The 17,824-nt window shown below is 40.3% G+C and overlaps 1 protein-coding gene across 1 annotated transcript in view; it reads left to right on the forward strand.

Moving 5' to 3' along the window:
- The window catches only part of rgs7a (regulator of G protein signaling 7a), a 123,920-nt gene that overhangs the window by 104,546 nt on the left and 1,550 nt on the right, over positions 1 to 17,824 (forward strand). The window contains exons 4-16 of the mRNA XM_064934172.1: positions 336 to 386; positions 3,342 to 3,448; positions 4,168 to 4,219; positions 5,407 to 5,471; positions 7,224 to 7,300; positions 7,499 to 7,580; positions 8,745 to 8,819; positions 8,927 to 9,025; positions 9,112 to 9,173; positions 9,573 to 9,683; positions 9,919 to 10,044; positions 12,134 to 12,320; positions 12,504 to 12,593. Coding sequence (XP_064790244.1) covers positions 336 to 386; positions 3,342 to 3,448; positions 4,168 to 4,219; positions 5,407 to 5,471; positions 7,224 to 7,300; positions 7,499 to 7,580; positions 8,745 to 8,819; positions 8,927 to 9,025; positions 9,112 to 9,173; positions 9,573 to 9,683; positions 9,919 to 10,044; positions 12,134 to 12,320; positions 12,504 to 12,593 — 1,184 coding nt within the window. The remainder of the gene's footprint in view (positions 1 to 335; positions 387 to 3,341; positions 3,449 to 4,167; positions 4,220 to 5,406; positions 5,472 to 7,223; positions 7,301 to 7,498; positions 7,581 to 8,744; positions 8,820 to 8,926; positions 9,026 to 9,111; positions 9,174 to 9,572; positions 9,684 to 9,918; positions 10,045 to 12,133; positions 12,321 to 12,503; positions 12,594 to 17,824) is intronic.

Below are 17,824 nucleotides of genomic sequence, written 5' to 3' on the forward strand. Positions count from 1 at the left end.
GTCGACCTCTACTCTACATGCTTTGTAAGTAGGAAAACCCGCAAAATCGGCAGTGTATCAAATACTTGTTCTCCCCACTGTAGGTAGAGAACATTGAACAGAACAACTACATTTGGACAAAAATGCAGATGAAACTTTATAGTCCCAAGCTCTTGAATGGCTGTAATAAAAGCATATTGTTTTGGATTGACAATTACCCCCTCACAATTATTCTACCTGAGAGGAATTTGCATGTAATAAAGAGGCCGACTCCATTCTACAATTTACATCACTGTGCTAAAAGGTGCTGTACAGTATGCTTTGGGTGTATTTATGTATGTTGTTTTCCATTCCAGGTTCTGACATTGTACAGTGGATGATCAAAAACTTGAACATTGATGATCAAGGTAATGTATGCTCATTAGTGTCCTCATGTCTTTACTTATGTGACACTAGACATGTGAAAGAGTGAGTCATTTGCAGTTATGTTACATACAACACCCTTATTCTTGAGAAGTTCCTTCCATGTTTAATATGTCAATGGCTAATTAGAATCATTGTGACATTAGTTGAAAAGTAGCCTAAAATGAGACTTTGTTTCTCTAAAACCTCAATGCATTCGGTAGCAGTGCTTTTCTAAAGCAATTGATTTGATTATATAACCTAGTAGGCGCCATCATATTAAGTCACGTCACTCAAAGGGAACAACATGTTTCAAAAGGTTGGTTATTATCACTTTGCCATGGAGTGAGAGGAAGGGGGAAGGTTTTCAATGGCGGACAGAAGGAGGCAATAGGTATAACCCATGTCACTGATTTAGAGGAGAGGGGAAGCCTTTGATTGCTGGACAGAAAAAGAATTGGCCTGTCTTCTCTCCCTCAGGCTCCATACCTGGATAAAGTCTGTTGAGACTCTATTGTATTTCCTCGTCTACCTACCTGTTTTCAAAGCACTCAGTTAACAGCTCCACAACACGGCCTGTTCAATAAGACAATCATAAAGAGCCCTTGATGTGTGTGTGTGTTTTCCTATGTGTGCACCTTCTGGTGCATGCCTTGGTATGGACGGGTCGATTCACCCGCATTAGTGATTTTATTTTCACTTTTTAAAACAAAGCTGACTCAACAGCACTCCACAAATTGCGCATGGACCGTGGAGCACTGGAGAACTCTCAAAAGCACTGCAGTCAGGCTGAAATACCTGAGCCTATGCTTCAGCAGAAAACAGGTTCAGACTGAATCTCTGATTCCTTTACCTCAAGAGGAATGATTGAGGAATCTCATTGCACTGTGTCGTCACTCACAAGGTCTGACGAGCAGGAAATTGCACAGAAACACATTTAAGCTTGAGAGAATCTTGTTTGAGGTCCCAATGGTCCTGTGAGAAAAATTTGATTACAAATGATATAGAACACAAGTCCCAATACGCTCATTAGAACATTCTAGTATAGAAATTAATTATAATCTGCATGCCATGGTATTCACGAGGACAGTACAGTACATTTTAATGGCTGAGTCACTGTAAAGACGATTACAGGGCACACGAGTGGAGTCGGGGGTCAAAAAGTCAGATAGCTTTACATTAGCTAGGGAATAACAATTTGAGGACACTCCCCAAGCCAGACACTCATTTCTATTTCAGTTTAAAAAAGGATATTTTTTATTCTCCTGTTCCATCCTTTGTTTAGGATATGAATCCGATTAGCCTACAAAGCAGCTATGTACCTCTAGACACTTTTATCCACAGTTGGTGGTTATAAATGCATGCTTTAGCACTTAGGGCTATGTGCTAACAATCCATAAATTTGTTAAAAGTTATTTTGGGGGGTGACAGGATTCGTCTTTAATCCTGTTTGATATCCCCTGTGTCTGAAGCTCTAACCAAACAGTAATATAGATGCATGTACAAATCCTCTTTCAGAATATACAGTATGCCATCTGTGTAGCTTCCCAACAGAAGAGAATATCTGTCTCTTTCTTTCTGTAATTGCTTTATCTATAACAATTTTTCTGTTTTGGTTCAAAACACTGTATCCAAATTGTAGACTAAAAATCTCACACAAGCATACAATGCATAAAACATATCACACACATCCACACACAAATACACTGAAAGGGCACATTTATGAGTAAGCTAAACATACACTATATGACCAAAAGTATGTGGACACACAGATCTCGACAAACCATTTCTGTATGGACCTCGCTTTGTGCACTGGGGCATTGTCATGCTGAAACAGGAAAAGGCCTTCCCAAAACTTTTGCCACAAAGTCGGAAGCACAGAATTGTCTAGAATGTCATTGTACACTGTAGTGTTAAGATTTCCCTTCACTGGAACTAAGGGGCTTAGCCTGAACCATGACAAACATCCCCAGATCATTATTCCTCCTCCACCAAACTTTACGGTTGGCTCTATGTATTGGGGCAGGTAGCGTTTTCCTGGCATCCGCAAAACCCAGATTTGTCCGTTGGACTGCCAGATGGTGAAGCGTGGTTCATCACACCAGAGTATGCGTTTCCACTGCACCAGAGTCCAATGGCGGTGAGCGTTACACCACTCTAGCTGACGCTTGGCATTGCACATGGTGATCTTAGGCTTGTGTGCGGCTGCTCAGCCATTGAAACCAATTTCATGAAGCTCCCGACGAACAGTTCTTGTGCTGACGTTGCTTCCAGAGTCAGTTTGGAACTCAGTAGTCAGTGTTGCAACCGAGGACAGACTATTTGTTACACACTACACGCTTCAGCAATCTGTGGTCCCGTTCTGTGATCTTGTCTGGCTTACCACTTCGTGACTGAGCCGTTGCTGCTTCTAGACGTTTCCACTTCCCAATAACAGCCCTTACAGTTGACCGGGGCAGCTCTAGCAGGGCAGACATTTTACAAACTGACAGTGCCACGTTGAAAGTCACTGAGCTCTGCAGTAAGGCCAATTTACTGCCAATGTTTGTCTATGGCGATTGCATGGCTGTCTACTCTATTATTTGCACCTGTCAGCAACGGGTGTGGCTGAAATAGCAGAATCCACTAATTTGAAAGGGTGTCCATTTTGTATATAGTGTATCTTTAAACATTAATGAGTGATCATTTATTAATGCATAGCTGGGTCGTACACATTCTAGATACAGAGAGACAAGGTGGAAATAGTGATAAAAATATAATGTGTTTCATTTTACATTAGGAGGGGTAACAGATATGGCATATGGGGTCAGAATTACCTTTCAGGCCGTCCCTAAAGGTACTATGCTGACCTCATATGCCATACCCCGGTGGAGGGGGGAAGTGGGATGTTTCAAAGGGGACAATGGGAATATTAGGGGTGCTGTGGTGGAAAATTATATGATGTTGTTTGTGTTGTCCAGTGGAGGCCCTTCACATAGGGACCCTGATGGCTGCCCATGGCTACTTCTTCCCTATCTCAGACCACGTACTCACACTCAAAGACGACGGCACTTTTTACAGGTTTCAGGTACAGTGAATTCATAGGCTGTATGGCTCTTATATGTACTATAATGTACTCCTTCTTTATCTCATCCAATCCATATCAGACCACACAGGGAGGACTCAATCCATATGTCTTTGTTGAGTGCTATATCTTTTACACTTAATCCATTTATATTGCTAGATGTTTTACCGAGGCAACTAAAGTGCCTCGCTCAAGGGCCTAATGGGAATTTTAGCCAGGCATCTCAGTTCTTAGATCAGTTCTTAGATAAAGGTGTCTCAGTTCTTAGATCAGTTCTTAGATAAAGGTGTCTCAGTTCTTAGATCAAGGCATCTCAATTCTTAGATCAGTTCATAGATCAAGATGTCTCAGTTCTTAGAACAGGTCTTAGATAATGGTGTCTCAGTTCTTAGATCAGTTCTTAAATCACGGTGTCTCAGTTCTTAGATCAGTTCTTAGATCAAGGTGACTCAGTTCTTAGAACAGTTCTTAGATCAGTTCGGAGATCAAGGTGTCTCAGTTCTTAGAAAAGTTCTTAGATAATGGTGTTTCAGTTCTTAGATCAGTTCTTAAATCAAGGTGTCTCAGTTCTTAGATCAGTTCTTAGATTAAGGTGACTCCGTTCTTAGAACAGTTCTTAGATCAAGGTGACTCCGTTCTTAGAACAGTTCTTAGATAAAGGTGTCTCAGTTCTTTAGCTGCCTCGTCCCTCACTCTTTTCTTCTTACAATCACTCTTCTCAGACCCCCTACTTCTGGCCATCAAACTGCTGGGAGCCAGAAAATACAGACTATGGTAAGAGCCTTAGCAGAAGTGAATAGTATTACACAATGGAAGGCTGGATGGTGCATTGAATGTAACCATATATAGATAAAAATAGATTTTGGGCTACTTTCAATCCGTAGCACGGAAGATCCGCCTTAAAGTGTGATTGGAATTAAAATAGTATTTTCGATTGAGTCGTCATATGCGGCGTTTACTATCAATGCAGTCATTCCCCGCAAACGCAGGAACATTGCTTTTAAATTTCAATTGCGCTATAGCACGGATCTTCAAACCTTTGGATTGAATCTAGGCACACTTTTGTATAGCATCTGACATGTTGTACATTGTAACCCAAAGCTCCAGCTTAGCAGAAGAAAACAGAACCAAAAATGGTGGTTTAATGGAAAAGATAGGGCTGTGTTAGTTTGAGTCTTATTTTGTATGTGAGTTGCAAGAACCACACCAGCCATATAGAGAGCCATTTGCATCCCCAATGCAGGTCTTTGATTCATCCCTATTGTGTTGTTGAAGTGCTGATTGCATGGAGGGAAATGGAGATGGGGGGGAAGGGATTGACCAGGCGAGGGAGATGTTTGATTGTGTAAACCGATAAAAGAGGAAATAAAGCTGAGTTTATTAAACACCTGTAGCGCATAGCTAACACCAAACACATTAATTTCCTCTCCTTTTGTGTTGGGGTAGGAAGACTAATGAATGAAATGGGAATAACCATAGCATTAGGGAACCTCTAATTACTTTGTACTAGACAACAGAATGGCATGATTGACACTTTCTAATGAATACACGTACAGGGGTAATGGAATAATGGAATCTCTACAGATGGTCAGTGTAGAGAGGGATAGAGGGTAGGAGAAATATTGATGGAATGGGAGGGAAGGTGTTTCCTTCCAAGTCCCTGTTCAATTTCACAGATGTGCTATGGTTATTGACCTGTGTAATTTACAGGCTAGTTTAGATTGGCCATTGAGTGGTTTCGGTAAACAGGTTAGGACCAGTTAAGGATTTTGTTAAGGTGCATTAACAAGCCACATTGTACTCTATGGTCATAGGGATTTACTTTTCCAGAGGCATCTCCATGTTGTGGCCGAGTCTGCAGCTGTTGCAGGAAGGGTTTGGCAAAGTAAAACTTGATCAACAGCCAGCATCTGTCAACAGTAGTTTTCTCTGTTTTCTGATACGTTTGTTCTGTCTCTCAGCTGTTTACCTGTGCAAAAGAACAATGCAAAACAAAGCTCGTCTGGAGCTAGCAGATTATGAGGCGGTAAGAGGTCTTCTCTGTTCATATCACAATTCTCTCTTTATTTTGTTAGCAGTAGAGTAATTAATATTGATATCAGCCTGATTTGTATCCTCACAGCGAAAGCCTTTTGTTCTGTTGGTATTATTGTGTTATTGTATTACAGTGCCTTGCAAAAGTATTCATCCTCCTTGGCGTTTTTCCTATTTTGTTGCATCACAACCTGTAATTGAAATAGATTTTTATTTGGATTTCATGTAATGGACATACACAAAATAGTCCAAATTGGTGAAGTGAAATTGAAAAAATAACTTGTTTAAAAAATAAATAAAAAAGTGGTTTGTGCATATGTATTCATCCCCTTTGCTATAAAGCCCCCAAATAAGATCTGGTGCAACCAATTACCTTCATAATTCACATAATTAGTTAAATAAAGTCCATCTGTGTGAAATCTAAGTGTCACATGATCTGTCTTATGATCTCAGTATGTATAAACATGTTCTGTATGGCCCCAGAGTCTGCACACCACTAAGCAAGGGGAACCACCAAGCAAGTGGCACCACAAAGACGAAGGAGCTCTCCAAACAGGTCAAGGACAAAGTTGTGGAGAAGTACATATCAGGGTTGGGTTATAAAAAATATCAGAAACTGAAAATCCCACAGAGCTCCATTAAATCCATTATTTAAAAAAATGGAAAGAATATGGCACCCCAACAAACCTGCCAAGAGAGGGCCTCCCACTAAAACTCATGGACCAGACAAGAAGGGCATTAATTAGAGAGGCAACAAAGAGACCAAATATAACCCTGAAGAATCTGCAAAGCTCCACAGCGGAGATTGGAGTATCTGTCCATAGGACCATTTTAAGCCGTACACGCCACAGAGCACGGCTTTATGGAAGAGTGGCCAGAAAAAAGCCATTGTTTAAATAAAAAAATAAGCAAACACGTTTGGTGTTCACCAAAAGGCATGTGGGAGACTCCCCAAACATATGGAAGAGGGTACTCTGTCCAGATGAGACTAAAATTGAGCTTTTTGGCCATCAAGGAAAATGCTATGTCTGGCGCAAACCTAACACCTCTCATCAACCCAAAAATACCATAATTTTTCATCGGCAGGGACTGAGAAACTGGTCAGAATTGAATGAATGAATAAAAGGGCTAAATACAGGGACATTCTTGAGGGAAAACTGTTTCAGTCTTCCATAGATTAGAGACTGGGACAGAGGTTCACCTTCCAGCAGGACAATGAACCTTAGCATACTGCTAAAGCAACACTCGAGTGGTTTAAGGGGAAATATTTAAATGTCTTGGAATGGCCTAGTCAAAGCCCCGACCTCAATCCAATTGAGAATCTGTGGTATGACATAAAGATTGCTATACACCAGCGGGACCCATCCAACTTGAAAAAAAAATCCCAGTGGCTAGATGTGCCAAGCGTATAGAGACATACCCCAAGAGACTTGCAGCTGTAATTTCTGCAAAAGGTGGCTCTACAAAGTATTGACTTTGGGGGGTGAATAGTTATGCACTCTCAAGTTTTCTGTTTTTTTTATGTCTTATTTCTTGTTTGTTTCACAATAAAAACTATTTTGCATCTTCAAAGTGGTAGGCATGTTGTGTAAATAAAATAATACATACCCCCCCCAAAATATATTTGAATTCCAAGTTGTATGGCAACAAAATAGGAAAAAATCCAAGGCATGTGAATACTTTCACAAGCCACTGTATGTCATGGGATAACTGTCTGGATTTTTTATGCTTATTGCTGATTCAGGAGAGCTTAGCGAGGCTACAGAGAGCATTTGCCAGGAAATGGGAGTTCATATTTATGCAAGCAGAAGCACAAGCAAAGTAAGTTTCCAAATGAAACAAATGTAGTACTGTATGCCTTGATATGCCCTCATCTCTAACTACCACTTCTCATCAGTTTCCTAATAACACCAAATTTTAGGCCAGGGGAAGTGGCAAAGATAAAACAGTAATAATTACACAAAATTTGTTTATGTAAAATACCAAAAAAGTAATTGCCTGTACTGTGTATCTCCTCAGAGTTGACAAGAAAAGGGATAAGATTGAGAGGAAAATTCTCGATAGTCAAGAAAGAGCATTTTGGGATGTGCACAGACCTGTGGTGAGTTTATTGTGCTTTTAAAATCGTATGCTTCAAGAGTCACATTATTTCCATAACATCTAGCTACAGTATTTGGGCAAATTTTCCACTGCAGTATTCAGTTAACTGGAGGTTGTGCTCAAATTAAATCCATATCGCTGAAGTTCAGCTTCGTAGAATAATTAAAATTTTAAGTTAATTTCCGATTGAGCCGACATATGCAGCGTATACTGTGAATGCAGTCTCCGTGAACACAGTAACATTGCCTTTAAATTTAAATCGTGCTATAGCGCTGAACTTCCACGATAGGTATTGAAAACTTAGTATTCCTTTGTGCAATATTGTTGTCGTTGGTCATGTATATATGTTTAGAAATATGATTTGTCAACAACCTAAGTTGTTCTTATCTTAGAAATTGTATTAATTTTCATGGTTTATTTATTAGATGTCTTTTTATAAAATGACAAAGAACCTAACCTGTGCATTTTTTCAGTCTTCAAAGCAATTTCCTTCACCGTTCAGTGTGAATAATGTAATGGATTTGGATAATAATCACATTTTCAGAGCTTGGTAAAGGCAGAGATATTTTCTTTCTTCTTTGTCTGCTGTAATATCTAAATGTTATTACTGTACTGTCAATTCCCCCCCCCCCCAAATTTTTTGGTTTTATTAACATAGAGCTCTCCAGTGGTCTGTTTGACCTCATCATCCATTCAGACACATATCCTTCTTAGCATTAGCTTCCACTCGGGAATGGATCAGCCTCTCCGGCCATGAGCTTAATTGGAAAATAACAGGATTAATTGATGCATTCTCGGAGTATTATAATCAGGTTCCTTTCTAATTTCACAGCAGCCTCGTCAAACCACTTAACCACCGTGATTCTGGAGGATGCCTTGATTGTACCCTTTGTTTAACCATGCACAACGTACCGACAATATGTTTTATTTCTCAGTGACACATTGATTGTTTGGATTTTTTATTAGAATTTTTACATTAATATTTCACAAGACCATGTTTGACTGCGCATGCAGCAAATTGCAATAGAAGAAGTAGGCTATGGTTTGCTGGGTTCACTAAACAGTCCTACCTGAGCCGCTAGTGAATCAATAAGAGGAGGCAGAGAATGCTCTCTGAAGGTGTTTATTTTATTAATTTATACTGCTGATTTTTGTTGCTCTCCAGCCCGGATGTGTAAACACAACAGAAGTTGACATAAAGAAGTCCTCCAGAATGAAAAACCCCCACAAGACAAGAAAGGTTAGAGTGTCTAATAAATCCACTGCTTCTGAATAACAGGTCACTTGAAAACACTGTTGTTCGAGTTTGACTTTGGTGGGTTCTGTTTGATTGTCTCTCTGCCTTAGTCTGTATATGGGCCTCAGAATGATGTGCGCACCCACAGCCCCACCCACACCGCTGCCCCAGAGGCCAAGCCGGCCACAGAGGAGGAGCTACAGGACCAGGTAATGTAGGGCGTGCTGGACTGCCTGGTTGGTTTTCTCTTCACAATAATATATTCACAAAATATTATTTCCCCATGTTTTTCCAGATTACTTATTGGGGAGGGCAATTAGACAGACATCGACTGAAAATGTCCAAAGTGGCCGAGAGGTGAGCTACGTTCTCCTTCTTTCCACCCCCCCCCCCATTGATCCATTGTTGAACTCTTTATTGTTTATTGTAGCCAGTAATTAAGTGCTTAGACAACCTTGAAAAGTGTGTAGTCCAAACAATACCCGGATGTGTATCATCAGCACTAAGGCTTTTTGTCATTTCCTGTGCCGTAACACTGAACAGAATGTAGATTCCCATCCTTAGTTGCCTGGGTTACTCACTATTGTGTTCGAGTAAATATGCTAGGTTATTTCAGTTCCTGCTATCTTCGAAGGTCAAATACTGTATAGCACTGCTCTTAGTCATATCCTGAGTTCCCCAAGCGGCATGAAACATTGTTACCTTTTCTGTCCACTTTACCTGACTGAACTGAATAGTTTGTTTTCTTTCTCCCAGTTTGTTGGCCTATACAGAGCAATATGTGGAATATGACCCCTTCATCACGCCAACCGACCCCTCCAACCCCTGGATCTCAGACGACACCACTGTGTGGGAGCTGGAGGCCAGGTTTGTCTTCTTGTACTGTCTTTTTTACTTTTTTAAATGTTTTATCTGTGTTGTTTTACAATGGTACAAGTATAGTGTGTGGTACCAGTAAATGCTTTGTAAGTTGCACTGCTGAAAACCATCTCCTGAGGGATGTCAGGTAATAATATAATGATTTGTAGCTGTGTAGTGTGTACTGTTCACTGAGGTTTCCCGCTATACACTGTGGTGTCTGACTGTGTGTGTCTCTCCCCAGTAAGGAGCCAGGTCAGCAGAGGGTGAAGAGGTGGGCGTTCGGAATCAATGAGGTTCTCAAGGATCAGGTGGGGAGGGAGCAGTTCCTCAAGTTCCTGGAGTCGGAGTTTAGCTCAGAGAACCTGAGGTAGGGGATACAGTGCATACACATACACATAACACATATCTTCGCACGTACGCCCCCACATGCATACACTCACTTCCTTTCTCTCACACAATCATAATGTATCCTTGCATAAACTTTCACGTTGCCTGTACTCCCTCTGCTGGTACTTCTCTGAACTGTTTTGCCCAAGGGTAATCTTTAGGTCAATCTGGTAATGTAACTAAGTGAGAGTTGATATTATCTAACTGAGTGAGAGTCATAGGTGAAATTTTACACCTAATCCGTCACATGAATTACCCTATAATTAGATAGATGTGATGTTATCACCAGCAAAGGACATAACTGAGTAATGAAAATGAATTCAAATACAGTTGAAGTCGGAAGTTTACATACACTTAGGTTGGAGTGATTAAAACTCATTTTTCAACAACTCCACAAATTTCTTGAAAACAAACGATAGTTTTGGCAAGTCGGTTAGGACATCTACTTTGTGCATGACACAAGTAATTTTTCCAACAATTGGTTACAGACAGATTATTTCACTTATAATTCAGTTTCACAATTCCATTAGGTCAGAAGTTTACATATGCAAAATTGACTGTGCCTTTAAACAGCTTGAAAAATTCCAGAAAATGATGTCTTGGCTTTAGAATCTTCTGAAAGTCTAATTGACATCATTTGAGTCAGTTGGGGGTGTATCTTTGGATGTATTTCAAGGCCTACATTCAAACTCGGTGCCTCTACTTGACATCATGGGAAAATTAAAAGAAATCAGCTAAGACCTCAGAAACAAAATTGTAGACCTCCACATGTCTGGTTCATCCTTGGGAGAAATTTCCAAATGCCTGAAGGTACCACGTTCATCTGTACAAACAATAGTATGCAAGTATGAACACCATGGGACCACGCAGCCGTCATTCCGCTTAGGAAGGAGACGCGTTCTGTCTCCTAGAGATGAACGTACTTTGGTGTGAAAAGTGCAAATCAATCCCAGAACAACAGCAAATAACCTTGTGAAGATGCTGGAGGAAACAAGTACGAAAGTATCAATATCCACAGTAAAACAAGTCCTATATCATAACCTGAGAGGCCGCTCAGCAAAAAAGAAGCCACTTCTTGTGAAATGTCAGAATAATAGTAGAGAGAATGATTTATTTCAGCTTTTATTTATGTCATCACATTCCCAGTGGGTCAGAAGTTTACATACACTCAATTAGTATTTGGTAGCATTGCCTTTACATTGATTAACTTGGGTCTGTCACGGTTTTCTATAGGTGAAAGAGAGTCGGACCAAAATGCGACGTGGCTATTGCGATCCATGTTTAATTAAAACGAAGTAAACATGAATCAAATACAAAAACAACAAACGATACACGAAAACCAAAACAGCCTAATACTGGTGCTAAGTAACACAGACAGAACAAGGACATAAGGACAATCGCCCACAAAACACTCAAACACTAAATATGGTTCCCAATCAGAGACAACGATAAACACCTGCCTCTGAGAACCACTTCAGACAGCCATAGACTAACCTAGAAAACCCCACTAAGCTACAATCCCAATACCTGTGAAAAAAACCCAAGACAAAACACACCACATACAAAAACCCATGTCACATCCTGGCCTGACCAAATAGATAAAGCAAACACAAAATACTAAGACCAGGGCGTGACAGTTCCTCTTTGCTTATTTGAGCTGTTCTTGCCATAATATGGACTTAGTCTTTTACCAAATAGGGATATCTTCTGTATACCACTCCTACCTTGTCACAAAACAACTGATTGGCTCAAACACATTAACAAGGAAAGAAATTCCATAAATTATCTTTGAACGAGACATACCTGTTAACTGAAATGCATTCCAGGTGACTACCTCATGATGCTGGATGAGAGAATGCCAAGAGTGTACACAGCTGTCATCAAGTCATACTACATGATTTCATATGTGTTATTTCATAGTGTTGATGTCTTCACTATTATTCTACAATGTAGAAAATAGTAAAAATAAAGAAAAACCCTTGAATGAGTGTCTAAACTTTTGACTGGTACTGTTTATAAATTCTATATATTTGTTTTTACACATACACCCCCTGTGTTGTGTCTTGCAGGTTCTGGCTAGCGGTCCAGGAGGTGAAGAAGAGGCCAATCCGGGAGGTCCCGACCCGGGTTCAGGAGATCTGGCAGGAGTTCCTGGCCTCTGGAGCTCCCAGTGCCATCAATGTTGATTCTAAGAGCTACGACAAGACCACCCAGAATGTCAAGGACCCTGGACGCTATGCCTTTGAAGACGCACAGGTAACGCTATAATAATAAGTCTGTGAACTTTACATAGGCAAGTTACTGACTTTTGTATCAGCTGGATAAGCTACTATACTGTTCAGTACATTCTTCAGAACATAAAGTATTCTGGAACGTTGAATCTTATCAAGGGTTCTTACTACGTGACCTGTGGTTGAACCATTTCCTTGTGTTTGACAGGATCACATCTTCAAGCTGATGAAGAGTGACTCCTATAGCCGCTTCATCCGTTCCAGTGCCTATCAGGAGCTGTTACAGGCCAAGAAGAAGGTAAGGTCTTCAAAGCCTTAATGATTAATTTAAACAATACTATTCTAAGTTAGACACTTCTGATGGAATGGAACCAGCAATGATATACTGTCTACAATTGATAACCAAAACGAACACGATCGGCCCTTTACAAAAACAGAAATCGTCTTATAGGGAGTTTACGGATTTGCTTATTCCTCTCTTGATGGATGTTCTAAATTTAGCTGCTGAGACGCAGAGCCTTCCGGACTCCTTTTCCATGGCTATTATAAAAGTTATACATAAAGAAAAATAAAGATCCTCTACAATGCTCTTCCTATAGGCCGATAAGGTTCCTCAATGCCAACTATAAATTGATTTCTAAGGTGTTGGCTAACAGATTAGGACAATATTTGCCAAACCTGATCCTCCACCAATCATTTGTGCTGGTTATTCAATGTAATTCACAGTGTGAGGAGTGATCATAGTATAACAGTATCTCTAGACGCTGAAAAGGCCTTCGATAGGCTGGAGTGGCCATACCTATTATGGCCATACCTATTCAAGGTCCTTGGTAAATTTAACTTTCGTTTGTCAACTGGGTTATAACTTTATACAATAAACTGCAAGCTTAGATCACCACTAATGGCATGATGTCAGCCACATTCCCACTCTTTAGAGGTAGTAGACAGGGCTGTTCACTTTCCCCACTCCTTTTTGTGCCAGCCACAGAACCCCTCGCCATAAGAACGGATCCTGGCCTAAAGGGCTTTCAGGTAGGCCAGATAACGCACAAGGTCTCATTGTTCTTAGACAACATTATTTTGTTCCTCCCTGACCCGACCGGATCCCTCTCAAAACTACAAAAGCTTTCGGGTACATACAGCTCTATGTCAGGTTACAAAGTCAACATGGACAAAAGTGAAATATTTCCACTGACTCGCTTTGACTATAGCATCTGTGAGAAAACAGGTCCCTTCAGATGGTCGCCCCAGTGGTTCAAATATCTAGGAATCACAGTTGATAATAACTTAAGAAATTTGTACAACCTTAACTACTGTCTTGGGTCAGAAGGTGGTGGATGACTTGAATAGATGGATAGATCTGCCTCTTACATTATTTGGGAGAATTAGCTGAATGAATATGAACGTTCTGCCTAAGATGAGGAATAACTCCAACATCAAATGTACAGAAATCGCCCTGTCACTGCAAGAAAATATGTCGCATTGACATGGAAGGAAATCCGATTCCCCTCTCCCAATTACAAGATGGCTCTCTGAAATGAATAAGAGTATTCCTATGGAGAAGATTACCTATGCTTTAAGAAATAAATTCAACAACTAAAAATATGACAACCCTTCCTGGACTATATGGAAACTCTTCCATTGGGGTTGGTGAATGTGAGCTTGTAGATCGATGTAGCTATTATCTCTTTGTAATTTACTGTTTGTATTGCTTTGTGAATATGTTGGTCTCTCTTGTCATTTGTCATATTTAGTCATTATTAGCATTATTCCTATTCTAATTTAATTTTGTAATTTGTCATTGTTTTAATTAATTTTTTATTTTGGGGGTGGGGAGGATTGAATTAACTTTTGTTGTAGTACTTATTACTCTTGCAACCTAGTGAATGACCTGCAGAGAGCTGGGACCAAAGTAACAAAGCCTACCATCAGTAACACACTACGCCGCCAGGGACTCAAATCCTGCAGTGCCAGACGTGTCCCCCTGCTTAAGCCAGTACATGTCCAGGCCCGTCTGAAGTTTGCTAGAGAGCATTTGGATGATCCAGAAGATGATTGGGAGAATGTCATATGGTCAGATGAAACCAAAATATAACTTTTTGGTAAAACCTCAACTCGTCGTGTTTGGAGGACAAAGAATGCTGAGTTGTATCCAAAGAACACCATACCTACTGTGAAGCATGGGGGTGGAAACATCATGCTTTGGGGCTGTTTTTCTGCAAAGGGACCAGGATGACTGATCCATGTAAAGGAAATAATTAATGGGGCCATGTATTGTGAGATTTTGAGTGAAAACCTCCTTCCATCAGCAAGGGCATTGAAGATGAAACGTGGCTGGGTCTTTCAGCATGACAATGATCCCAAACACACCGCCCGGGCAATGAAGGAGTGGCTTTGTAAGAAGCATTTCAAGGTCCTGGAGTGGGCTAGCCAGTCTCCAGATCTCAACCCCATAGAAAATCTTTGAAGGGAGTTGAAAGTACGTGTTGCCCAGCAACAGCCCCAAAACATCACTGCTCTAGAGGAGATCTGCATGGAGGAATGGGCCAAAATACCAGCAACAGTGTGTGAAAACTTTGTGAAGATTTACAGAAAACATTTGACCTCTGTCATTGCCAACAAAGGGTATATAACAAAGTATTGAGATAAACTCTTGTTATTGACCAAATACTTATTTTCCACTATAATTTGCAAATAAATTCATTAAAAATCCTACAATATGATTTTCTGGATTTTTTTTCTCATTTTCTCTGTCATAGTTGAAGTGTATCTATGATGAAAATTACAGGCCTCTCTCATCTTTTTAAGTGGGAGAACTTGCAATTGGTGGCTGACTAAATACTTTTTTGCCCCACTATATAATGGCGGGAGCTGCTTGTGGATTTGACAGCTCTAAAGCAATTCCACCTCCAACACCATCGAAACATCAGATATCGGCTAAAGCGGATCTAATTTAATCCGGTCCGAAGAATCCTGCCCTAAGAATCCTGCCCTAAGAATCCTGCCCTAAGAATCCTGCCTTAAGAATCCGGCCCTAAGAATCCGGCCCTAAGAATCTGGCCCTAAGACATTTGTTCCTTTTGAACAGAATCATTGTGTTTCATTTGAGAAAAGTGCCTATATACAGTGCCTTGCGAAAGTATTTGGCCCCCTTGAACTTTGCGACCTTTTGCCACATTTCAGGCTACAAACATAAAGATATAAAACTGTATTATTTTGTGAAGAATCAACAACAAGTGGGACACAATCATGAAGTGGAACGACATTTATCGGATATTTCAAACTTTTTTAACAAATCAAAAACTGAAAAATTGGGCGTGCAAAATTATTCAGCCCCCTTAAGTTAATACTTTGTAGCGCCACCTTTTGCTGCGATTACAGCTGTAAGTCGCTTGTTGTATGTCTCTATCAGTTTTGCACATCGAGAGACTGAAATTTTTTCCCATTCCTCCTTGCAAAACAGCTCGAGCTCAGTGAGGTTGGATGGAGAGCATTTGTGAACAGCAGTTTTCAGTTCTTTCCACAGATTCTCGATTGGATTCAGGTCTGGACTTTGACTTGGCCATTCTAACACCTGGATATGTTTATTTTTGAACCATTCCATTGTAGATTTTGCTTTATGTTTTGGATCATTGTCTTGTTGGAAGACAAATCTCCGTCCCAGTCTCAGGTCTTTTGCAGACTCCATCAGGTTTTCTTCCAGAATGGTCCTGTATTTGGCTCCATCCATCTTCCCATCAATTTTAACCATCTTCCCTGTCCCTGCTGAAGAAAAGCAGGCCCAAACCATGATGCTGCCACCACCATGTTTGACAGTGGGGGTGGTTGGTTCAGGGTGATGAGCTGTGTTGCTTTTACGCCAAACATAACGTTTTGCATTGTTGCCAAAAAGTTCAATTTTGGTTTCATCTGACCAGAGCACCTTCTTCCACATGTTTGGTGTATCTCCCAGCTGGCTTGTGGCAAACTTTAAACAACACTTTTTATGGATATCTTTAAGAAATGGCTTTCTTCTTGCCACTCTTCCATAAAGGCCAGATTTGTGCAATATACGACTGATTGTTGTCCAATGGACAGAGTCTCCCACCTCAGCTGTAGATCTCTGCAGTTCATCCAGAGTGATCATGGGCCTCTTGGCTGCATCTCTGATCAGTCTTCTCCTTGTATGAGCTGAAAGTTTAGAGGGACGGCCAGGTCTTGGTAGATTTGCAGTGGTCTGATACTCCTTCCATTTCAATGTTGTAAATGACTATTGTAGCTGGAAACGGAATATTTTTTTATGGAATATCTACGTAGGCGTACAGAGGCCCATTATCAGCAACCATCATTCCTGTGTTCCAATTCTGATTAGCGCTAGTTTGTGCTGTTCTGTGAAGGGAGTTGTACACAGCGTTGTACGAGATCTTCAATTTCCTGGCAGTTTCTCACATGAAATAGCCTTAATTTCTCAGAACAAGAATAGACTGACAAGCTTCAGAAGAAAGGTCTTTGTTTCTGACAATTTTGAGCCTGTAGTCGAACCCAAAAATGCTGATGCTCCAGATACTCAACTAGTCTAAAGAAACACAGTTTTATTGCTTCTTTAATCAGAACAACAGTTTTCAGCTGTGCTAACATATTTGCAAAAGGTTTTTCTGATCAATTAGCCTTTTAAAATGATAAACTTGGGATTAGCTAACACAACATGCCATTGGAACACAGGAGTGATGGTTTCCTATAAAGGTTCCTCTGTACGCCTATGTAAATATTCCATTAAAAATCAGCCGTTTTCAGCTACAATAGTCATTTACAACATTAACAACTGTATTTTTTGATCAATTTGATGATATTTTAATGGACAAGAAACATGCATTTCTTTCAAAAACAAGGACATTTCTAAGTGACCCCAAACTTTTGAACGTCAGTGTATATTTGGACATGACCTATTCATTTTGTTTTTTATACAGTAAACGGGTTGGTGGTAAACGTCACGAAAATTAAGCACGTGCATTGATATGATTCTGAACCGTCAGATAGCTAGCAACAATTACAAGAAGCTGCCATGTGGGGTATCATAGGTTGCTCGTTTCAGCTCGTATCTTGTTATTGACACCATGTCTTGTTTTAAGGTGTTTTGACTGATGTCATGTCTATGCTAATATGGCAAAAATTCTGAAGCTAACTTGCTCATTGTGCAAAAAAGTGCTGTTGTCAACAGTTGTGATAAGGTGCGTCTCGGTGAGAGGTGTAGGAGTCAGGCGCAGGAGAGCAGGGATTTCTGAGAAGAGTGTTTAATATAGATGTATACATAGTCCACCAATACAAAATTGGCCCAGATGAATATCCAAACTACGCTCTCGAAGGAACGGAAACTCGTGTCAATACATAGAGGAACAACCACAGTTCCGACACTACATACACATACGTAAATGCGAAAACAATAAACAGCATAGAATACCGAACGCAAATACTCACAAGCTTAATCCTGCACGAATTAAGGCAGGTAACAGGTGCCCTATATACACACAGAAATAAAAGCAATTGAAACCA

Source organism: Oncorhynchus masou, chromosome 24 (assembly GCF_036934945.1).
Source record: "Oncorhynchus masou masou isolate Uvic2021 chromosome 24, UVic_Omas_1.1, whole genome shotgun sequence".
In the NCBI taxonomy this organism is placed as follows: domain Eukaryota; kingdom Metazoa; phylum Chordata; class Actinopteri; order Salmoniformes; family Salmonidae; genus Oncorhynchus; species Oncorhynchus masou.